Source organism: Ciona robusta, chromosome 7 (assembly GCF_009617815.1).
Source record: "Ciona robusta chromosome 7, ASM961781v2".
Classification (NCBI taxonomy): Eukaryota; Metazoa; Chordata; class Ascidiacea; order Phlebobranchia; family Cionidae; genus Ciona; species Ciona robusta.
This window is the reverse complement of record NC_143241.1, coordinates 6,340,085-6,365,623: the sequence shown is the minus strand read 5'-3', so window position 1 is coordinate 6,365,623 and position 25,539 is coordinate 6,340,085. Positions and strand designations below refer to the sequence as shown.

The following is a 25,539-nucleotide window of genomic DNA, read 5'->3' as shown; positions in this document are numbered from 1 at the left end:
CTTCGCTTGGCGGCCCGTCGCATAATTATGATTTCACATATTGGCCCGCGATTTCATAAGTTTGGGAACCCCTGGATTAAATCAATAGTTATGTTTGATTTTGAAATGAATAAACATGTGATTGTCTGTATATTGCTTAGCGCAGAACCCACAAATTCAAGTAAAAGCTTTACAAGAGTGCAAATTTGGAAAGAGGGCAGTATTCCCCGACGTGCCCATTACTTATGGCGACACCCATTGTTTATACAACGAAGGCAACAAAGTTCGACTCGAATCTAGAATGCGCGAATAATTATGACGTAATAAGTAAAACAGCGTTACTTCGTTTGTAATGTATTTGTTGAACAAACAAGCAAAGATATACTCAGATATATAAATGAATGAATAGGCTTAATAGCAGTATATGTTTCTGCATGTTAGTTTTACTACAATACGTAATTCATTCATTGCAACTGCCGCGTTGCGTTTTTGCTGTAACCGCAACGTTATGTTTATATTATTCTGTCATTTGTAATTGGTAAACGACACTACGAAAGATTAAGTAAATTTAAATAAAACTAAATTAAAATGCTTATTAAAAGGTCCAGTATACTGAAAAGAATAGTTGCAGAATTTTAACTGCCGTTTACAAGTTTTTAACTATTAATTTACATTTTATTTTTTGAATAGCCTATATATTGCTTTTTCCTGTTTCAGTTCATGATATAACAAAAAAACAGGCATTAGTGAAGAATCTTCCGGTACATAGCAGAATAGGCTGGTGGAAAGTGTTAGAGGTTGGTGGTAAGGGGGTTAAATAGTGGTTAGCAAATAAGGTGGGGGAGGATTCTTCACTAGCACCAAAACTGTTATTGTTTTATCACTAATAGTGTTTTATGATCAAGGATATAAGAATATGTGTTTGTTTTATTTAGAAAGTTTCGTTGCATTTATAGAAAAACAAAAGTCCTAACATTAAAAATTTACCATTGCAGCAATTTACCATTGTATGCCTTTTAAGAAAATATAATTGAAAAATTAAAGCACTAATGTAAAATATACAAACAAAAGATGATAAAAATGGTCAAAATTCTTCATTTTTTTACAATGATGTGGTTATACATTGGATCGTATGGGCACATATCTTCAGATTTACCGCTTTATGTTGTTAATAGTTTCCAGCCACAAGGAATTGTGATGAACCATCTTGTCATTAACCAATCCATGGGTTATGTGTATGTAGCTGCACGAAACAGGTGATTTTGTTAAGTTTATGTAATTTAGTGTTGGTTTAAAATGCAGTTTTCAACCTCAGCTATATATATGTATTTTCCGGCGCTGTAGCTCAGTGGTTAGCGCACATGCCTGTAACCCATAGGCTATGGTTTCAAGGCTGGTTGCTGCTACTGCTGCAGCCCTTGTGGTTGTATGTATCCTAGTGCAAGACACTTAACGTCAATTTTCCCAACCTAGTGGTCACTAATGGGTTGTCCAAAATATCAGTTATAAAGAAATTAAATTACACACAAATTTACATACACGGTAACTCATAATCGGGCACGAAGTGTATCAACACTTGTGTTATAACATCTGTCATTTTCAAGCCGCGCAAGAGTAAATCAAGTTACTTACATTCATTTATTCATTCAACTGTTTCAACAGATTGTACCAACTGGACATGAGTCTGAATACAGTACTGGCGAATGTAACAACGGGCCCAAAAAATGACAGCATTAACTGTTTGCCATACCAGCTGCAAACGTGTGGCGATTCACAGATAACAAATAACACAAACAAACTACTTTTAATTGATACTTCAGGAAGCAGATTGATAGTTTGCGGGAGTATTTACCAGGTGAGCTATAGCCTAAATGTTCACGGTCGAGATACGTTAATTTGTATTATTGTTTAAATTTGAAAATATTTGTTGAGTTCTGTGTGTTGAAAATCATGTACAAGCAATTTTTATATTATGGTTTAGGTTAAAAAACTAAAATTAGCTCATGTTTTCAGTTTTGTGTGTATTGAGAGTCGTGTGTGACTACTGGGTTAGAGTAATTGCTTGTCTTTACTGATTAATCCCAAAGAAAAACAAGCTAAAAATGGTGGCAACATCGAGCCTTAAACTCAGTACCCCTTTTGCCCAATTGTCACAGAAACTAATGTAACCGATTGCTTATTTACTGCAACTAATCTGTTCGTGTTTTTACAGGGAGTTTGCCACACACGAAGTTTAACAAACATTTCTAATGTGTTGTGGGAAATGGACATGCAAAGTCAGAATGATTATGTCTCAGTTGTATGTAACAATGAAAAAGGCAGCACCGTTGGTGTGATAACTCAAGGCCCAACTGTTAACAATAATGTGCTATATGTGGCAACCACTATTCCAAACCACAAAAGGTTAGATTTAATGACAATAGTCCTGTGGGGTAAGATGGGATATTGTTAGCACCTGAATCCCATATTTCCTGATCTTGTTTTGAACAATTAACAATGCTATTTTAGAGTTGTGATAATTTTATACCAAAACAGCAGTTTAAAAATCACAGCAGCAGAATACTAATTGTTGGTTTCTTTTAGTAACCTACTATTTTTTACACATATGTCTTGTGGGTATAGTTTAATAATTTTTGGAATGTTCTTTGTTTACTTCCAAATAGGACGGGAAAAATAGAGTTAAAAAGTGTCTTATCTTCCCCCACCCTACAATATACATATTTTATTTGGTAGCAAGATTAGCAGAAAATTAAATATTTTATTTCAGGCGTTCTATTGAAAATCCCATTTCCACTCGGAGTCTCCAATTATCTGATTGTGAAAACAAATTATTTCGTTACGCAATTGAGCAAGGGGTGGAGGGTTCCCATGTTAAATTTCCCGATAATTATCAGCATGAATATAAATATGCTTTTGCTACTGGTGATGAAAATGGTTTCGTGTATTTTGTTTCAACTGTTCAGGTGATTTGATATTTAAGTATTTTTTGCAAAAATAAGAAATATATTTATATATATATGTATATATATATATATTTATATATATAAATATATTTCTTTTTTTTAACAAAAATATTGCAGATTTTCTGTATTATTAAAACAACTGTTTACATGTTTAAGTTTTTAGTTTTTTTTGCATGAGCTTTTTTAGTGAAATATGAAATATTAGGTTATCTTATTTAGTAGGCCTATTTAGAACAAATATTGTAGATTTTGGATTCTTTATTTTTAAGAATAACTATTTACCATTAAATACATAATTATGCTCATTGTTTAATAAAGTCTTACACAAAAATGCATTCTTTTTTAGTGTTAATTTTTTTGTGTTGAAATGTTCTATGTTCAAATTTTAACTGCCCAAAGTTTGTGTGGTAATTTTTTTTGTGTCAAAAGATAAATTAAAATCACATTTTTCTAGATTCAAAAGAACGGGATATGGTCTAAAGCGTCACGTATTGCGAGGGTGTGCAAGAGTGACATCATGTATTTCTCATACGTTGAGTTACCTGTTTCGTGTGGGGAGGGACATCAAGCAATTCTCGGGGCACGTTATGAACCAAATCAAGACGATACAGACGGAATACTTTATTTACTGTTCGCTACAAAACAAGGTGAACTAAACAATATTTATTAAGTTGTTTCTGTGTTTTTTCATTGAGCTTTGCTGGAAATTTATTTTTGAAGACTTTTTAGGAAAGAAGATTTTTTGCGATTAGTTTTTAAGAAGAATGTTTATTACTTTTTAGGAAGGATTTTATTTTAAAAAATAGTTTTGACGTCCTATTTAACTTTTATCAGAGCAATAATGCCCAAAATACAAATCACACAGAAAAGGGTAAAAAAGGGAAATTATACAGATGTAAATCGTCGCTGCACTTTAAGCAAACAAAACACCTTTAATTGTTTATAGTAGGGTGTGGTCTGATGGGACATTTATTGTTTTTATTCCCTTTCTTGTCCTATTTGAATATTTACATAATTATATAATCGTATCCTTACAAGAAATATGTGACAAACAAAAATCAAGTCTAGCAAATTGTATAACAAAACGTAAGAGAAATTTATATATTTTTCCTAAATGACATGGTCAATCTCTTCTGCAAATAGACTTTATAAGAGCGTTGTTAAATGTTTAAAACACAATCAGAAATATGGGATTTCGGTGCTAACTGTATCCCATCTTACCCCACAGTACTATATAAAAAATTACATATATATATATATATTTTACACAATTTTTTTACAGGTTCTGCCCTATGCTACTTCACCAAGTCACATCTGGATGAAATTTTCTATGATACAGTTGAGATATGTTATAAATACAAAGGCTATAACGGAACAAAGGAAATTGTGAATCTGCTTGAACTGCCACGTCCAAATGAATGTCAAAAAGATGATGGCGGCGTAAGTTATTAAAATAATATAAAAATGTTATTAAATTTAGAAGTATTAAAATTGTTTACCAGGATAAAATAGGAAATATATATATTAAATTTGTTTTCTAGTTTAAAAAAATAAATTTTGTTTTTAAGTTATTGAAATTCTGTAAATATTGTTTTCAATTTAAAATAACTGGAATAAATATATATATATATATTAATAATAAATAAATGTTTTTTTAAGTTATTTCCCATCTTTTGAGTTAAAAATTTATTTTTTTCAGATATATTTATTTAAACCTGGGGCTAGTCTCACTGACTTAATAGTTCGTCCAAAACGAGTGGATTTGGATTACTGTCCTAGTTACGTGGTACCCAAACGCCAGGTTGGTTGCTATGATTTCATATTTCTTACTGTGCCCAAGATTTCGAGTGTTTTATATGGCTACCTATAGATTCTTACGCAAATTTCTACTCTGCCAAAAATATCTGTGATATTTGGCATTTTTAGCCGTTATTTATTTTTTTTATCTAATTGCGGACATTTTAACTGAAGATAGTTTTAGGTTTTTAAACTAAAATGTTTGAAATGAAATTGAAGATCCAAAAGAGTTTGATATTGATAAATTATACTGGTCAAATTCCTACTCTGTTAATACCAAAATTTTTGATAGTTTTTTATTTTGGTCAGTTTTTTTTTGGTTGAACTGATTCTAGACATTTAACTTTTTACATCTTGTGGCTGGAAAAAGACAATCGTTATAAGTTATAACTGAGAACAGTTACAATTACAATGTATGTTACTTTGTCGGTGATTATTCTTTGTTTAAGTATGGGTGTGGCCAGTGGCACAGCCATAAAAAAAACAAGGTCGGGGTTAATTAAAAAATTTTCAAAAATATTTTTGTTTTTAATTTTTTTTTAAATTATAATAATTTATTTTTGGTTTAAAAGGGGGGGGGGGGGGGTCGCGACACCGTAAACCCCCTGGCTGTGCCACTGGGTATGGCTGATAATTTGGACAACCCATTAGTGACCACTGGGTTGGAGCGATGTGTACAAGTGTGCTCATTAGTCAGTCATTCTTTTTATCTTTGACAATATACATCATTTATAGGGTTGGCTTTTACAAATTACCACCTTCAGTTCTATAATAGGATAAAGAATTATTTGTCAGTTGCAATTTTAATTTAAATTATTTATGATTGTCTATTGTTCTCTTTTGTGTATAGACATATAGGTGGGCATGTGACCCGATTGTTCAACACTTAAAGCATAATTAATATTTAGGGGTTGTTTTCTTTGAAAAGTAAATTTAATTAAAATTTAAGAATAATGTTCTTCCAAAAAATTCTTAAACAGTTTCACGAACTAAAAAAAATATTTCCGTGAAAAAAAAAGTAAAAATTAAAAAATCTTTGTATGTGTATTTTTAAAAAGAAATCAATTTTCAAATTTAAATTGCTTTTGTCCAATAACTAAAAACTTGTGCACATAAGTTTATAAGATTACCTGCATTTCTTGCAAGGTATTTGTAATACGAACAAAGTCATTGTATTTTATTGTATTGTCCTTGCCTAGTAATTGTATCTTCACCCTTGGTAGTGCAGTCACCCTTGACAAAACCCATGATAACAATGGCAAACAACCGTGGGGTAAGACGGACCCCTATTAAAAATAATCTAAAAATGGATCATTTTAGGGGTTTTATTTTAAACTATTTAACAATTTTCCACCCACAATGAAACAATTGTTTAGATAAATAAAAAGTATTGTCATTTTGCAAAATTATAAAAAATTAGCATTTTTGTAAAATTATAAAATAGCAAAGTAGTGATATATTTGGTGTTTTTGATAATAACAACCTTTAGTTATAGTCCCGGGGTTATGGTTACATAATTTTGTAAATAATATTTGTTTACTACATATGGGACGAGCAAATGGAATGGAACATTTCTCTTCTTACCCCACCCTACTAGTAGAAAACATTTCTCATCTTTTCCAGGCCTGCTATATAACCAGGTCCTATCTTACCTCGCCCCAATATATGAAGCAGATCCCATCTTACTCCAACCTACTACTTGAAAACATTTCTCATCTTGCCCCAACCTTGTGTAAACATGTCTAATCTTACTCCACCCTACTATATGAAACGTGTTCGGTTTTACCCCCCAAACCCTATATACAGTACGATGGGGGAAGATGGGACACTTTTTAACTCTATTTCCTCGTCCCATTTAGTAGTAAACAAAGTACATTCAAAGAAATAAGAAACCATGTCCTCACGACTCCCATAGACCGTTGTTAATTGTTTAAAACACTGTCAGGATTTCTGGATATTATGTGCTAAAGGTGTCCCATCTTCCCCCACCCTACTATATATACATTCAAAATAACAAACATTCCATTTGTTACATAGGTATTATGTGGTGCCTATTATCTGCCATCAAACATGGTGCGTTTGGTCACATCCAATGCAACCCTAGTTTACAAAGAACATAATGTGGAGTTCACAGCTGTAACAACTAATATAAATCACAACAACACAAAAGTGGCTTTCATTGGTACAAAACAAGGGGCAATACTACAGGTATAACTTTATAATGTAAACTTAGGCGCCAAACCTGGGGTGGCAGGGTAGGCAGGCCTGCCCCGGGAATTTTCTGCACTGAGTTAATTATTAAACTTAATGAACTGATAAGTTAGATTTATTTAACAGTGCAGTGTGTATAACTACCCCTGCCCCTCTTGCATTTAAAGTTTAGACATAACATACAATTTTCAGTTAAATTTCACATGTTTTGAACATCACATGCAAAATAATTTTTTATTAAAATTTCATCTGAATTATCAATATGTAATATCTTGGTTAAACCTACTTTAAAATACTTGTGTTTTACATTATTTTATCATATTTCTTATTATTTTTTTTTATAAAATGATCATTTTTAGGTCAACATTAACACATCAACAAAATATTCCACCATTAATGTTAGTCAAGAAATATTACCTGATTTTATTTGGGACACTGACCCTACATTGAAAGTTCCACATCTGTATGTCACTGCGAAACATTCAGTAAGTTTTGTGATTGTTTTATTCTTTTGGTGTATGATTGAATGGATGTAACTTGCTTCATCCTTGCGTGCTGGAAAAAGACAGTCGTTTATAAGTTAAAACACAGGTGTTCTGTTTCATATACCTTGTGTCAGCCTACAAGTTACCACGTATGCAAGTTTGTGGGTGATTGTTATTTATGTATGGCGGATAATTTAGACTGTAGTGACCACTGGGTGAAAGCATGGGCCAAAAAGTGTGTGGCCCAAGGACACATACACCACAATAGTAGCTGCGACGAGCCTTGAACCTATAGCCCTTAGGTTAGAGGCAGGCGTGCTAACCACTTTGCCACAATAGTAGTATAGTTCTTTCTTTATCATACATTAGGCAATTTGTCAATTTTGCATCTCAATGCATGCTAACCACAAATTTTCAACGTTAACTCTATCCAATAGTTATATGTTTTGTTGTCCGTCTAAAAATGTCTAAAAATCCTCTATTTTTTACCCTTCACATAATCGTAACATTAAATTAAAATATTTCCTTAAATTTTCCAGATATTTCGTATACGTGCCGCTGCATGCGAGAGGTTCGGTACATGTGGTGATTGTACGCAAGCAATGGATCCTTACTGTGGATGGTGTATATTAGAAAGCAGGTACATATGATAGTTCTTTATTAGTCAGTTCTATTTTTCTTATTTTGACTTATTTTTAATAACAAAATGTTATTTTTTTATAATTTTTCTTGGTTTATATTGGGAAGCAGGTAAATAGGCTGTTTATTTAAAAGTTTCATTTTTTAAATTTTATATATATATGACATTTTTTTAATGACAAAATGGTATTTTTTATTATTTCCTTTTTATAATCTCTTTTAACGAATATTTTTTTCAAACATTTTTCTTAATTTTTTTGTTAATTTTTTTGTTTTTAATAAATATATTTTTTTGTATTTTTTTTTTTTAATATTTTTTTTTATTAATAAATCCATGTAGATGCTCCACGAAGAAAGAATGTGCGACTGCCCTCTACGACAATACAAGATGGTTGGGACCTGATACTCAGCAGTGTATTTATGCAACACAACCAACACCAAGAGAACGAACACTTAACGCTGATATTGTTACTTCGGTGAGGGGTTGCTAATACGAATATTTGTAATCATGTTTTTTAACTTTGTTATTTAAATTATTTCTGTAATAGTGGTCATGTTTTTAATTTTTTCAAAAAATCTTTTAATTTTTTTTAAAAATTCGTTTAATTTTTTCGTAAAATCTTTTTAAATATAGCTGACACCCATTGAAAAAGATGCGCTCTGGACTGTACATTTTAAGATTCAATCATGTTTTGCACTTTTTTTGTAACATATTTATTTTGTTATTTGCATTAATATATAGTAGAGTGGGGGAAGATGAGAATTTGGTAGTAAACGAAAATCATTCAAGGATTTATAACCGTATCCTCAGACTCCCATATAGCCTTGTTAATTGTTTAAAACACGATTGGGATGTTTAGATATTACGAGCTTATGTAGTCCCAATTTCCCCAACCTACTATACATATATAATACAACATATGACAATCTTGTTGTCTTTAACACTTATGAGAAAACTCTGTTTTGCGCATGTTATTAACCTTTAGGTCATACTGTGTTGTCCTGAATTAAAATTTTATTGTTTTGGCAACAATTGAGTTTTTTTGAATTGTCATGACATATTAAAAAGCTGACAATCAAAGTCACTACCCGTATAAAAATGTCTTTGTATTTGCAACTTGATTTAATCTATAGTTGGGGTAAGATGGGATTTGTTTGCACCTAAGTCTTGTTTTTCCTGATTGTATTTTGAACAGACAACAATGCTCGTTTGCAGGATTCGGGCTACGATTTATTACTCTGTAAATTTTTCTTTGATTACTACCAAATGTGTCAAGAAAAGAGAATAAAATCATGTCTTATCTTACCCCAGCCTACTATATATATGAAAACATGTTCCATCTTACCAAAACAGACTGTATAAAAACAGGTCCAATTTTGCCCCAACCTACTATTTGAAAAACGTTCCATTTTACCCCACCAAACTTTATAAAAAATCCCATTTTACCCCAACGTACTAAATTTGTAAAAATTTTTTTTTTTAGGTATATCTCTTGCCAGTGTTAGTGGCTCAAAACAAGCACAAGTATGAATGCATGTTCAATAATGACTACACAAGTTCCGCACAACTGAGACCCAAATCTGGTGGCTTCACAGAAGTCAGTTGCAAAGCACCACCATCTAATTCATTACCGCCTAGCCCTTATGGAGAAGGTATTATGTTTATTCATTAAATAGGCCAATATTAGCAATTTCGCTCAATTTAAAATGACTGAATGGTTATGATTTCATATTCAAATTATGTCTCACAATGAAAAATACATTCGTTTTCTGAAAAAATAAAAATTAATAAAAAATAAAAAGAATATATATATAGAAATAAAAAATAAAAATTCTATAAAAAAGTATGCAGACTGGCATATACTTTAATAGTGTAACATGACAGATTTTAAATTTTAAATTTATTCATTACAGATTACATAAACGTTAGTTTGAGCGTTCGATACGATCGACAAGTGGACATTGTCTCAACCATCGCTCAGTTTTATGATTGTCATTTGTACGGACAATCGTTACAAAAGATGTCGCCCTGCGTGGGCTGTTTATCGAGCCAATGGGATTGTAGATGGTGTGTGAGCCAACATACATGTTTGCCGCAAGAAGGGGACGCATCAGATCTGTGCACTTCAAACCACTCAGTAAGTTTGGGTTAAAAAGTCAGGCAAAATTTTCAAGTTGCATCGCCAAAAAAAAATCCGAAAAAAGCATTTCGAAATTTTTTCCTGTAAAGTTTAGTAGAAAGTGAGTGTTTGGTTATAATTTGGTAATTACATACCTTTCGCAAAAAAATATATGCATCAGACCTGTGTAGTTCGAATCACTCAGTAAGTTTAGTTTAAAAAACAGCAAAATTTTCAAATTAAATAGCAAAAAAATAATTCTTTATAGGCGCCTAACATGGGTATGCAAGGTATGCGTAAATACCCCTAAAATTAATTAGATTATCCATGAGTACCCAGTAAAACTGTAGAAACAATTTAATAGCCTATCTTACAAACATGTCTTAAAATGAACTATACAGTAGTGATATTGTATGCCCAGTATATTTTCTAAATAAAATTTTGACAACTAGCAAAAAAAAAATTTTTTTCATGAATATTTTTCGCCAGGTTTGCCCCACAATTCTGGGAGTAGCACCTGATGATCAGCATATATCAGTTGGCCAGCCTCGTGCCATTACATTGTATGCAGAGCATTTACCATCAGTGGGAACTTATAGATGTGAAATATTAATTGATGGGAATCGAGAGGCAACCGTTGTGCCTGCAACAAGGTATATAAATTATAACAATTGTCATTTTTCTGCTATGTAAGGATAAATATGGCACATTAATTCAGTTACATTTTGTAACGACTGTCGCTACCATGCCGTGCGAAGATAAATAAGTTACATTCATTCATTTATGAAACTAATTTAAGAAAAGTATATAAATTAGTTTAGGAAATGAGTGAGTGAATATAACTTGTTTATCTTTGCGTGTTTGGGCAACAACAGTAGTTGTGTTCTGTCTTATCACTCTTATGCACTCTTGTGCACTCTTGCTAGCTTATAACCTACCATATATATTTATTATTTATAAAAAAATAATAAAACACTTATATAAAAAAACAATGTTTATTTCTACATAAATGTATTTACCAGGAACCCAGCACTAAATGAAGTTATATGCAATGAGCATTCATACAACTATACACAGGTATTTATAAACCATTTATATTTAGACATAAACTGCACTAATTTTACCTGTATTTTTTTAATAACATTATACATTCAATTTTTATTTTTTTTCTACGTGGGTGGGTTCTACAGTAAGTCACGCTGTGAGACCTGGGGTTTAGGCCAGGATTGGCCCATTACCTCAACACCTAGGGGGCCAGGTTGCTACTGCATGGCCCTCACCAGATTTTAAAGCCTATCAAGTTTTTAACATATTGTTACATTTTACATATTATCTTTTAAATAATATATTATGTGCTCATTTATTTGATTTTTGCTCTCTTGTCTCACAGAATGCGGTAACTGCCAGAGCATCGATATCAGTCGCTTGGAAATTAAATTTCATTGTTGATTATCGAGAATTTAAACCAATTACGGTAAATTTGAATATAAATATTAAGATTTTATCATTGTATTCACCCATAGCCTATATACTCCACAGTTTAACTTTAGGGTGCTTTTTTGTCTATTATAGTATGGTGGGGTAAGATGGTATATGTTTTCATTCTCTTTTCTTGTCGAATATAGTAGTAAACAAAGAAAATTTTTACAGAAGTAAATACCCATATCCTCAGGACTCAAGAGTGTTGTTAATTGTTCAAAACCCGATTAGGAAACATAGGATCTAGTTAATAACATTTTACCCCACAATACTATGTGTTTAATGATTGTTTAACTAGTTTGCTTGTCTGACCTACAGTGCTGCACTATAAGCCTTTACCACATTTCACTAATTCATACTTTTTAGATTTTATAATTATAGAAAGAAAACAGGTAAAAAGTATAATTTCCCATTTATTTTCTGCATGCCCAAATTTTGTGTTCAATTGCCTTTTTTCTGCTTAACTTATCAGTATTAGACATTACATTTATTTCATTGTTTTATTGCCTTGCAAGTCTCGTGTTATTATTTAACATATATACTGCATAGCCTACTACATTTTTTAGGTTCATTTTAAGTGTTTTTTTTATGCAAACTTATTATTTTATTGTCACCTGAATGATGTCTATTTTCTATTTTTCATGTAAGACTGATGATGCTTTTAGTTCTTGGAGGAATATATATCTTTAGCACACCATTTTAATGCACTCGATTTTTGTTTGCTGCATGGGCAGGGACAAATTCATAGAAAAAAAAAAGAAAATATAAAAAAATAACAAATTTTTGTAAAAAAATAAAACTTAAAAAAATAAAAAAATTGTTCAAAAAATTTAAATTATATACTTTTTTAAAATTCAGTTCTTCAAATGTTCTGTGGGTCACGGCGATTGCAGTCGTTGTGTAACATCAGATGCTATTTATAATTGTGGGTGGTGTGGATCATCTAATGAATGCACTATACGAGAATTATGTTATGACCCCACACAATGGGTGACATCTGCACACCAGTGTCCAGCACAAGTTATAAATGTAAGTTTTTAAATCGATTATTTTTAATATTTAAACCTAATACTGTCGGCACATTGAAATTGTAAAGATATAATCATAGATTTTGAAATTTTTTTCTCATTTTATACAAATTATTTTTGTTTTAGAGTTTTTCGCCACATTTTATGAATTCCTGCTATATTTTGAAATGTTTAACGTTTTTTTTGTTTTATAAAGTTTTTCACATGGCATGTTTTTCGCTATATATATATATATATTTTTTTTAGAATTTTATAAAAGGTGCTGTAAACCTATTTTAAAAGTTTATGTTTTTATTATGTATTTTTTCCCTTTTTTTAAAAAAAACTGCTATCCTCAAATTTTAAAACTTGAAAAAAAATTACTTATTTTTTGATGCATATAAATAAATATATTCGCATTTTTTTAAATCCATGTTTCAAACTTTTAAAAAAAATGCAATTTATTTTTAGAGTTTTTCCCCAAGCAGTGGTCCCTTAGATGGTGGAACTCGTGTAAGGATTAGTGGAATGAACATGGGAGTGAGGGTGGAAGATATACAACAAGTTGTTGTAGCTGGTAGCTCGTGTCAAATTATTGAACGTTTGTACGAAACATCTGTAACGTAAGTGAAGTTTATTTATATATATATATATATAAAGTTTGTAGAAAAAAGTTAAAAATTTTGGTAAAATTTGAAAAACTTAAAAAAATATTGGAAAAAAACTTTAAAATTCAAAAATAATTCGGACATAAAATATCAGTTTCAAATTATCGATTTAAAATTTGCAAATTATTATGATTTTGCTATTGTTTTCGATAAGATGAATAAAAAATTAGGATATGATATACTGACAGTTGTTTTGCTGTTGATTCCTTTCTCTTTATTGTTTTAAAAATATGATTTTTGCTATTAAAATAGTTAAAACAATCCTCATAAAAATAAATTAAAAAAATCCTCATATATTGTCTTTTTACAGAGTGGTTTGTGAAACCAGTGCCCATATAAATGAAGCTTCTGGTAAAATTTCGGTCACAGTTCGAAATATAACTGTGGAATCAGAAAAGGAATTCTCATTCAGGTTCGTTCATTTTTTTTATTCAGGTTTGTAAAATCAGTGCGCTTAAACACAACAAAACATACATTTATGCTGAACATAAGCATTGTTGCACTACAACATAAATCCAAATAATAAATTTAAACACAATATTACCTAATAATAAATGTAAACATTCATGTTATTTTAACAATTTATTTCACAGGAACCCAAAAATCACGGATCTGGTTACAAGAGCAGGCCCTCAAGCTGGCGGAACGCTTATAAATATTGAAGGAACAAACCTAAATACTGGCTTGTTTATATCAGTTGATATTGGAACTTTACCTTGTCGGGTTGTTACGTAAGTTTTGCTCTTGTTGTAATTTTTTAAGAAAATTGCGATATTTTTTTAAGGAAGATGTAATATTTTATTAAGATATTTTATATTTAAAAAAAAATGATATTTTTTTAAGACATTTGGTAATTTCCAAGAAAAATGTGTTATTTTTTCAAGAAATTTGATATTTTTTAAAAAAAAGGGATATTTTTATCTGTTAAGAATACTTGATAGAAATGTCATATTGTTGGTGATTTTTAAATGTTTGGTTTATCTGTGTTGCTACATTTGTGTGTGGTATATAGTATATGCCATAGTGGGCGTATGTGTGCTTGGGCAAGACACTTAACTGCAATTGCTTCAACCCAGTGGTCACTAGTTGGCTGTCTAAATTATCAGCCATACATAAAAAAAAGAAAAAATCACCTCTTCCAAAAAAAAGTTTTCCGGCCACGAGAGGATAAAGCAAGGTACATTCATTCATTCATATACAAACTTAACACTTAAACTCCATTACAGGCCAGTATTATCAAATACACTGAAATGTACAACCTCTCCTGCAGCCCATGTTATGAATAACCAACCTGTCACCGTTCACTTTGACAACCTAAGCTTACGAACTCCGTTTACATTTCAATACAAAGAAAATCCAACGGTATATATGATAATAATGTATATGTAGCAGGTTGGGGTAATATGGGACACCTTTTAATTCTATTTTCTTGTCCAATTTGGTAGTAAACAAAGATCATTCAAAGAATTTTAAAACCGTATCCTCACGGTACATAATTAGATGATTATATATTATATTCTATGGGGGTAAAGTCATTCTATAGAGGTTCAACTCAGTGGTCACTAATGGGTTGTCTAAATTGTTGGCCATACAGACAAAACACACCCACAAAGTTACATACATGGTAGCTTGTAAGCAAGCATAAGGTGTATGAATCAGAACATCTGTAAAACAACAGATAAATTGTGATATTTATCATAATTTGATTAATTACTTATTTTCCAGGTAAAGGAATACTCTACATTATCTCCAAACAAATTGACCAGTTTTCTTGCTGGTGGACGAAATATTTCATTCATTGGCAGCAATTTCAATGTAGTGCAAACACCAAAACTTCTGTAAGTTTTCACTTTCTTTTCTTATTTATAATGAAATATTTTTATACCTAAAAAAGATATTTTTGTTTCTAAATTTGAAGTTATTTTTATTAATATTTAAATAAGTTGTTGTGTTTTTGAAATTTTTGGCTTATTTAAATAAAAGCTATCTTTACTTTTTTATGACATTTTTTTGCCCCTGTTAACCTTTTTAATAATAAATGGTCAAATTTTTTTGTTAACTATATTTTCCAAAAAAAATCTTAGTATTTAGACCACCTTTCTTACAGAGTTACGGTCCGAAACCGTCGAAAACGGAGTATTTTTTCGTCTGTAATTCGAGCATGGAAACACAAGCGCTCAGTAAATGAACTTCCAGCTCTCACAGACACAGATTATTTATCCTCATGTGTTGTGGTAAACAATACATACATGATATGTCCAACACCACTGGTATGTTAATTAAATAAGCTAATTTTTAGGCTATAGGAATAGAATACAAAAAAACGTTTCAGAAAAGTTGTGATACTTTTTTTTCTCTATTCTTTAGTTTATTATGTTTAATTACTGAAACATTTTTTTAAATATTGCATCCTATTTGTTTGTTTATCCATTTTGTTAATACTTTTAATCGCTAAAATTTTAATTTTTAATGAATTACTTTAACCAGATTCTATTTTCTTTGTTTTTCAATTTTTTAACAAATATAATTTCTAAAATATTATTTTTTCAATTTCCAATTAAACACAACTTTTTTTACTTTCAGATAAGCAAAGGCCAGGGCAGTAACGCATCCACAAATATTTCCGATACTTTGTTTCTAAATTCCACCCCCCTTCTTAAAATGGACAACCATGTTTATAACTTTCCACCTAACGCTTATCTCAAGTATTATCCCAATCCACAAGTTCAACCACTGGAGCCACAAAGTCAACAGAGAGAAAATGAATATCTTAAGATTAAGGTATGTAGTGCACCAGTATGGTGAATATAGTAGTTTGGGGGTAAAATGGGACATGTTTTTGGTTTTTAGAATACTATGGTGGGGTAAGATGAAATATATTTTAAGATTAAACTTAGTCCACAACCCATCAGTGGCAAGTGAATTTTAGTAATAAGCGTATAGTTTTTTTCACACACATATATGTGTTGGTAAAATCATTTTTTTTTAAGGTTTACAATTTGAACAAAGATGCGATCACGAAAAGTGAGTTTATTGTTATGATTGGAAACCAGAGATGTTACGTGGATTCATTGAATGAAGAAGATGTGTTGTGTACTGTACCTCCTAGACAAGGTCATATATTAAGAATCTTTTAACAGCCTATCTTGCATGTAAAAGCTTAATGTATTTTTCGTTTTTTTTATACAAGATGTGCCGTTGAGAGATTTTTTACATTATGCCTGGTAGCAGATGTAATAGAATGGGTGTTGTGTTTAAACACCTCGTGCCATTAAAGGCGGCTGTACACAGTATCCGGAATTCATTCGTTTTGTCTGTTTTGTCCGGATTTCGCTGCCGCATGTGGAACTCGATAATGGGTTTGCATACGACTTTGCAAGCGAATTCGCATGCCGGATACTGTGTACAGCCACCTTTAGAGTTACCACATGTGTAACTTTGTGGGTGATTATTTTTTCTGTACAGCTGATAATTTAGGCAACCCATTAGTGACCACTGGGTTGGAGCAATTGCTTTTAAATGTCTTGCTCAAGGACAACGCCCACAATGGTAGCAGCGACAAGCCTTGAATCCATAACCTCTGGGTTAGAGGCAGGCACGCTTACCAACTGTGCCACTGCGTTGAACTTGTCACCTCTCGTTTAAATTCACTCTTTAACCACTTTTCCAAGACACGCAAAAAATATTAAAAAAAGGATTTTTATATAGGTGATATTAATATATAGATAATTAGCAGCAACAAGCCTTGAACCCGTAACCTCTGGTTTAGAGTTACTCGCTTTAATCACTTTTCCATGAGATGTAAAAATTATGAAAAAAGATTTTTTATAGGTGATTAGCAGCAACAAGCCCTGAACGTGTAACCTCTGCAAAGTTTAAAAAAAAATAACGATTTTTTACAGGTGGTGGTTTAACATATGACGTGACGTACAAGATTGGAAATATTGCTGGAAATTTGGGGCAGATGAGTTATTACACTGAACCAAGCACTTTGCAACAGAATGTTATTATTGGGATAGTGGTAGCAGCAGTAGTGGTGGTCATTATTATTATTGGAATCATTTGTTTTATTCTGAGGAAAAGCAAGATGTATAAAGCCAATAAGTGAGTAATTGTATAAAATTGAAAATTGTTTTGGTATTTTTTATTTTGTTGAAAATCGGAATTAATCTGAATTTTTATTTTTTAAAGTATTTTTATGGGTTTTATTTTATTCTGTAAGAAATGTTAAATTTTTTCACCCATTTTTGTAAAATAAATTTTAAATATACCAAGTATAGTTAACCGGACACCAAAATTGTGTATAGTTTCAATAGAGCACCAAAACTGAAAAAAGGTTATTTCACATTTTTAAAAAAAAAAATTTAATTTTTTTTTTATTTAACAGAAATGACTTCCAAAAAGCGATGGAGAATTTAGAAATATCTGTGCGCGCCGATTTCCGCAAAGCTTTTGCAGAATTAAGCATAGATATGTCAGATCTGACCGCTGATATTGGAGATTTTGGAATCCCGTGTTTGGATTACCGGACTTACGTAACAAACTTGTTTTTCCCGAGTTACCGATATCACCCGTGTATGAAAGAACCAGAGGTAAGTTTAATTTCGTATATTTGTAAGTATTATTAAATTTATTATTTGTTCTGTTACTTCTGCTACCAGGCATAATGAAATATTATTTTAGCAGCTCATCTGGTATGAAAAACGAGTGTATTTCGACATTTTGTCTGCCTTTCGAAAAGATTTACTCTAATATAGTCTTACCAGATGGTGAATGAAACATCAGAAATACACTACTTTAATAACAGATACGCCGTTAAAATATTGTTTACATTATTATTATTTGATAATTAATATATTGTATTCTTTTCATGGTTGTTCCTCAAATTACATAAATTTAAATCTTTACCCCCACAGGCACATAGTGAATTACCATCTGATTTAAAGCAAGGAATGTCGCAGTTTCTATCTCTCCTTTCAAACCACCATTTCTTAACAATGTTCATACATACATTAGAAGAACAGAAAAGTTTCAGCAACCGAGATAAAGGAAATGTAGCTTCACTGCTTACCGTGGTGTTACATCAGAAACTGGACTATTACACAGAGTAGGATTTATATGAATTTAATATGAACATAAATTTTATTTATCTCTGTAATAGCCTACTGGTAAATTTATATAGAACTGACATTTCGTGTTTTTTAACGACCGTCCTTTTTTGATTATTCCCTTTTTCTTTGTTTTTATAATAATGCGTTTTACATTACGATATTACAAGAGATAAATAATAATTAGCAGCAAAACGACAGTTGTTAAAATATGCTATGAATAAACTACTTAAGTAAAAGTGTTAAATAAAAGCATGGCAAACATCAAACACCAGTTTACAAAAAAAATTTACCACAAGGGCTTTTTTAAAATTGAAAAATATTTTATGATGCATTTATATAATTTTTTACAATAAATTTTTTTATGGACGAATTTTTATATAATTTTTCCCACAGGATAATGAAGTCACTAGTATCCGATCTGATTGCTGTCAATGTTCAAAGAAATCCAAAGCTTATTTTACGAAGGTATGTTTTTTATGAGGACATTAAAACTAATTTGGGTAATGAATGAATGAATGAATGTAACTTATTTTATCCTCGCGTGGCCGGAAAACGACAGTAGTTACAACACAGGTGTTCTGTTTCATACACCTCCTGTATATGCAATATTACTTATGAATGGACGAATGTAACTTGCTTTATCCCCGCATGGCCGGAAAATGACAGTTGTTATAACACGGGTGTTCTGTTTCATACACCTCGTGCCAGCTTACGAGTTACCATGTATATAACTTTGTGAAGAATTTTTTTCTAACTTTGACTTAATTATGTTATTACTTTTACAGAAGCGATTCCGTTGCAGAGCGAATGTTAAGTAACTGGATGTACATTTGTTTGTATCCTTATTTGAGGGTGAGTGATTTATAAACCAGAGCTTTGTCATTCAATTTAAATTGGTTGAGTTACCTACTACAGTGGTTACCTTGTCACTGTTTTATAAAATAATGTTTGGTTTTATTTGCTCTAAATGCTTAAAAATTTATCTTTGCGGGGCAGAGCAGTCGTTGTATCATGGAGTTTCATACACCTCGTACATGCTCCCGAAAAATTAAACTTTGTTGGTAAATATCTGTGACAACTGGGTTGGAGAAATTGCTGTTAAGTTTCTTGTCCTTGGACACAAACGCCTACAATTGTAGCAGCGTCGAGCATTCAACCCATTACCTCTGGGTTGGGAGCAGTCCCACCAAACAGTAAATATAAAAACACCATACATAATCTAATATAACTCATATAGTTTAACACATATTTAAATCATACATTAACTTATACAATACATATTGCAGGACATAGCTGGCAACCATATATTTCTTCTACTGAAAGCAATTAAACAGCAAGTTTCAAAAGGTCCACTTGATGCTATTACTGGTAAAGCAAGATACACACTAAATGATGATAGATTGCTGAAGGAGGATATTGAAACTGAAATATTGGTGAATATTATATGACAGCATGTTACGTTACAAAAAAAGTATTTACAAAAAAATGAAAGAAAAAGTTAATAAAAAAATTGGAGCATATAACATAGGACTGCAAGTTTTGTTACAAAAAAAAACTAATTAAGAAAAAAAAAATTTTATGAAAAGAATGGTGAATATTATATGGTCTGTTATGTTATGTTACCAAAAACAACAAAAAGAAAAATATTAACTAAAAAGAGTGAATAAAATAGTAAGAAAAAAATTAATGAATATTACATAAATAAAACGAAAAAAAAGTTTTAAATTTGTAAATATTACAGTGACATGCGTTTTACGTTACAAAAAATAAAAATAAATGTTTCCTAAACATTTTCAAGTTTTAATGTTGTTCTTTTTTTGTTTAGACTTTATTTGTTGCCCCATCCCATTCAACAGATGATGAACCTGTTATTGTTAAAGTCCTTGAATGTGATGCAGTTACTCAGGTTTGCTACTAACTGCAATAACTAAATAGATGTTGTACAAAACAAATGAAAAACATGATTGAATCTCAAAATGTTCATTCAAACTAAATAAATATTTTACAAAAAAAAACTTTTTTTTGCATTTTTTTTGTTTTTCTTTTATAATGTAGCAGCTTGACAGCGGGCATGAGGTGTATATATCCACCATGTTTGAATTTTAATAAAATAGTTAGATTTCTATTTGTTCACACAACAATTTTTTCAAATTTACAAACCGAAAAAATGATATAACACTTGCAACAGTCCACCATGTTTGAATTTTCACTTGAAATATTTCAGGTAAAAGAGAAAGTGATTGACGCAGTTTACAAGCGAGTTTTATTCTCACAACGACCAAAGTCTGATGAGTTAGATCTCGGTGAGATATAATGACGTATATTATATAGAATATTGTGCAATTTTAAGTTGCACAATAAATAGTAGGGTGGGGGAAGATGGGACACCTTTTCATTCTATTTTGTTGTCCCATTTGGGAGTAAACAAAGAACATTCAAAGAATTATAAAACTGTATCCTCACGACTCCCATAGACCGTTGCTAATTGTTTAAAACACGATCAGGATATTTGCTTTAATAATATATGTTGTATAGAATAACTATTATATAGCTTATAGCTGCACAACAAAAATCCAATAATATATATTGGCTTTTGCAGAATGACTTTTTATTAAAGTTCGTTTTGACGTCCTATTCGTATCGTCTTTATCAGGGTTAATGCCACTTAGTAAGAAATCGAGAAAAATAGTCACGTTAAATAAGAAAAGTAGTGAATATGTCAATATGATTCTCAAAATTGTTAATATGATCCAGTTACATGCCGTTAAATATGATATAGATGTTTTCATAAGGATAAATAAATTCATTTCACTTATTTATTACAGAATGGCGGCATGGTAGACAAGGGCACTTGGTTCTACCAACACAAGGTTACACCATGGAAGCTGGGTCAAGATGGAGAAGACTAATGACGTTAAGTGATTATAAAGTTGGGAATAACGCAACTTTGGCTCTTATACCAAAACAACAAGAAGTTAATGGATCTCAGGTTTGGTGATACTATGTGTATGTTATAGTAATGTGAAGTAAGATGGGACACTTTTAGCTCAATATCCAAATGTTTCCGCTGGGTTCTGGACACCTCTGGTGAAAAATAGGGTTTTAAATAAAACGTTTGAAAATGTTCAAAAATAATTTGCGTTATATATTAGACTCAATTGATGGTAAAAAAAATTTTTTTTTACCTTTAATATTTAGTATTTAAATCTAAATGATAATTTAAAAAATACAGAATGTCTCATAGTTATTTGCATTAATACATAAACCTATTAACACCATCTCCAGTGGCGCAGTCAGGGGGGGGGATTTAGGGGGTCACGCCCCCCCTTTTAAACCCCCAAAAAAATTAAAAATTTTTTGATTAACCCCCCCCCCCTTATTTTTTTCTGGCTGCGCCACTGACTGTCTCTGTATGCCTTTTCATTGTTCGCTAATATTTCAAACATTTTTCACAGCAAGACATGTCAAATATGTCAAACCATAGTGTAGATACAACAGCGTTGTCTCCCATGCTACCTGAAGATAACTCAGCTAAAATGTATCACTTGGTAAGTAACATGTTATAACATGGACATCTGAAAAAAGTGTTTTAACTCAAAATTGGTAGAATTAAAATAATAACTTTAAGAGTGATGCACCTTTTTTTGATTTATCCTCGCATGCCGGAAAAATGACCGTTGTTATAAAATGAGTGTTCTGTTTCATACACATCGTGCCAGCTTACGAGTTACCATGTATGTTACTTTGTGGGTGACTGTTTTTCTATGTATAGCTGACAATTTAAACAATCCATTAGTGACCACTGGGTTAAAGCAATCGCCGTTTAATGTCTTGCCCAAAGACACATACACCACAATGGTAGCCGAGCCGAGGCTTGAACCCATATCCCTGGGTTAGGGGCAAACACGCTAACCAGTGTGCCCTGAGGCCCATGTATTACAGTTAATATTAACCTAATAATAACCACACACAGGTGAAATACAGTGATGAATTGGAAGCAAAACGGGAAAGTACCATCAATCGTGATCGACATAAACATATCGCGGAGTTGTATTTGCTCAGGTTAATTAATATGAAGGTAATTATTATTTTTTCTATGTTTTATGTTTATTTTATTTTTTTATGTTAATTTTTTAATCTTTTTGTATTTAATTTTATTTTTGTTTCTTTTAATTTTTATTATTTTTTTTTTAATTTCTGTTATTGTTTTATGTTTTTAACAATTTTTTTACTGAAATTTGTTTAAATTTTTTTTACCAGAAATTTTAATTTTTTTTTTTTTTAATTTCAGGGTATTTTACAAAATTACGTTGATGCAGTTATGCAGGCAATATTAAACCGCCACACAGTTCCTTGCCCAGTGAAATATTTCTTCCATTTTCTCGATGAAATTGCTACAAAACATGGGATAACAGACCCAGAGGTTTTACATATATGGAAAACAAACAGGTAGAATGTAATGTCTATGTCACAGTTTTAAAATTTCGGTGCCGCAGTGTGTGCCATGACAAGCTCTTATTTTCTGAGGTGTGTGCCATGGCATGTGCCATAAAAGAAAACACATGTACAAACTACAACTTTAGTATTGTTTATTTCATTTTTTTTTTAAGATTTAAAACTAAGAAAAAAATTATTTTTAGTTTGTTTTTTGTGATAAATAAATGATTTATTTCATTTTCTTTTAATTTTAAAATTAAAAAAAAAAACATTTTTTATTTCTTTTATTTTCATTGCATTTTTTTCAAACTTCAAATTTTAATTAAAAAAGAAATCCCTATATTTTTAGTTTGCTCGGTCGATTCTGGGTGACAATCCTCAAGAACCCAGAATCAGTGTTCGATATAGAGAAGCCAGATACGATAGTTGCTTCCATGGCTGTTATATCTCAAACTTTCATTGATGCTTGTTCTGTAAATGAACATAAGCCTACCAAGGTTGGATATTTAATTTTGCTATTTGTTTTTACCATATGTGGAAATAATGGTATTTTTAAGAAATTATTGGTATGTTAAAGTTTAATGGTATTTTTAATAAATTATAGGTATTAAAGCTACAAATTTAAAGCTACAATTTTAAAGTCGCATGTTTAATGCCATAATTTTTAAACTACCAAAGCTACAAGTCAAAAGCCCCAAATTCAAAGTGCCATTTCCAAAGCCACAATTTCAATTTTTTCAAAATCACCAATTCAAGTCACAAATTTTCAAAAGCCTCAAATCCAAAGCCTGAACTTTAAAGCCACAATTCCAAAATACTGGCATACACTGAACAAAATTCCTCCCAATATTTTACACAGGATTCTCCAATCCATAAACAACTGTATGCCAAGGAAATCCCAACTTATAAGAAGATGGTGCAGGAATATTACAAAGGAATAAAAGAGCAACATACTGTTAGTGACCAAGACGTGAACGCTTACATAGCGGAAATATCGCGGGTAAAAAAAATAAAAAAAAAATTATAAAAAAAGAACAGTAAAAAAAATATTTAAAAAAAAATTAAATTATTTTTTTATAATGTCTAGATGTAAATTTTAAAATGGAAATTAATTTCTTATTATTTATATATTTATATAGCTTGTTCACTTTTACAACTAGAAGTTTTATACTTTTAGTTCAGTTTTTTTTAACAACTGGTTTTACATATTGCAAAACATTTTATTTTTTTAAGATTTTTTTTAGATACATTTATTATCGCTAATAGTAACAATTTCATTTAAAACAAATGTATCAGTTTGTAAGTTTGTAACAAATAATCAAATATGATCTTATATTTGTAGAAACACCCGTGTGAGTTTGATGTTGAAGTTGCATTGAAGGAATTGTGGGGATATGTAAATAAGTATTATGAAGAGGTGAGGTTAATATTGTGATTTGTAAACATAAGAAGCATTATAACTTAACTCTATGCTATATGGGTGAGGTCCCAGTCCTATTTTTACATTTTGTTTTGGTCAAAAAAAAAGTTTTTCATTCTGGAATGGAATTTTTTTGATTTTTTTTTTGACGGAAAAATATATTTTTTAAGAAAGTCATTGTTTTTTTTATTTGCGCCCAAAAAACTTATCTTATGCATTCCTGGTTTAGGGTATTAGATTTGTTATAGGGGCAATTTTAAGGTTATATAGTACTGTAGGGTAAGATGGGATAACGTTATTAACAAAATCCTACATTTCCTGATCGTGTTTTTAATAATTAACAACGCTATTTTAGACTCTGGGGCTATAGTTATATAATTTTGTAATATTCTTTGTTTACTACAAAATAAGACAATAAAAATGAAAACTCGTCTCATCTTACCCCACCCTACCTTGTTTTCTCTATAAATATTACAGATTTATTTTATTTTTACATTTTTAGATGAATGAAAGTTTGGAAAACGATGTAAATATTAGCCCAGCAGTGCAGCAAAGGTTGCAACATACATATAGTCTAATAGACAATGCTGTCAATGGTGTTTAGCTAATCTATACTACCTGCAATTGGTATAAACTAAAGTTTTGTATTATAATCTTTCAATAATACCCTTGTGTTTTGGATTTTTTTTTTACTCTGTAAAGTCAAAAAATTATTAAAATTTTCGACATTTATTTTTCGTTCCAGTGCGCTCGCTCAACCATTTTTGATTATTTTTTATTTCTATTTCAAGAAGGTGCGCAACTAGGGGGTGAACATGGGTGGTCCCTTAATAATTTAATTTTTAATTAAAATCAATTCGCAAATTTATAATTCAGGAAATTGCATAATTAGTGATATAAAATGTTTTTAACCCCCAAAATTTTTGAGTTGTTATCCGTTTTGTTTTTTGGAAAGTTATTTGACATGCATGTTGTTTCTGGCAATTATGGGTTAACTGTATCGAGTTGTATATTTAAATCTAAAACAAATAATCTTGTGTTGATATGATACTGCCTTAACTGCCGATAACAAATAAGCAAAATAAACAAATAATGATATAATAGTTGCCTATGTATGTAAATGAAAACAGAAACAGGTAAAAAATCTTTTAGCGGCTTATCTGGTATAAAATGTAGTGTATTTTCAATGTTTCTTCTGCCATCCGGAAATACTTCATCAAAAA

The 25,539-nt window shown here is 30.8% G+C and overlaps 1 protein-coding gene across 1 annotated transcript; it reads left to right on the top strand.

Moving 5' to 3' along the window:
* The first annotated feature begins 99 nt into the window (after positions 1 to 99).
* Positions 100 to 25,417, top strand: LOC149734207 (plexin-B2-like). The gene is made up of 41 exons (XM_089881283.1): positions 100 to 1,235; positions 1,642 to 1,834; positions 2,192 to 2,382; positions 2,747 to 2,942; positions 3,397 to 3,589; positions 4,225 to 4,382; positions 4,642 to 4,743; positions 6,777 to 6,947; positions 7,310 to 7,435; positions 7,975 to 8,075; positions 8,415 to 8,550; positions 9,559 to 9,727; positions 9,989 to 10,212; positions 10,684 to 10,847; positions 11,217 to 11,271; positions 11,585 to 11,668; positions 12,532 to 12,702; positions 13,152 to 13,303; positions 13,659 to 13,760; positions 13,942 to 14,079; positions 14,575 to 14,710; positions 15,074 to 15,186; positions 15,456 to 15,618; positions 15,932 to 16,129; positions 16,339 to 16,462; positions 17,251 to 17,452; positions 17,736 to 17,940; positions 18,265 to 18,455; positions 18,853 to 18,924; positions 19,245 to 19,311; positions 19,746 to 19,892; positions 20,285 to 20,365; positions 20,684 to 20,762; positions 21,285 to 21,448; positions 21,915 to 22,007; positions 22,433 to 22,537; positions 22,751 to 22,908; positions 23,246 to 23,393; positions 23,756 to 23,896; positions 24,239 to 24,313; positions 24,819 to 25,417. Exons 1-41 carry the CDS (start codon positions 1,051 to 1,053, stop codon positions 24,918 to 24,920), a joined length of 5,775 nt encoding a protein of 1,924 aa, XP_089737409.1. The 5' UTR covers positions 100 to 1,050; the 3' UTR covers positions 24,921 to 25,417.
* The last annotated feature ends 122 nt before the right edge of the window (positions 25,418 to 25,539 follow it).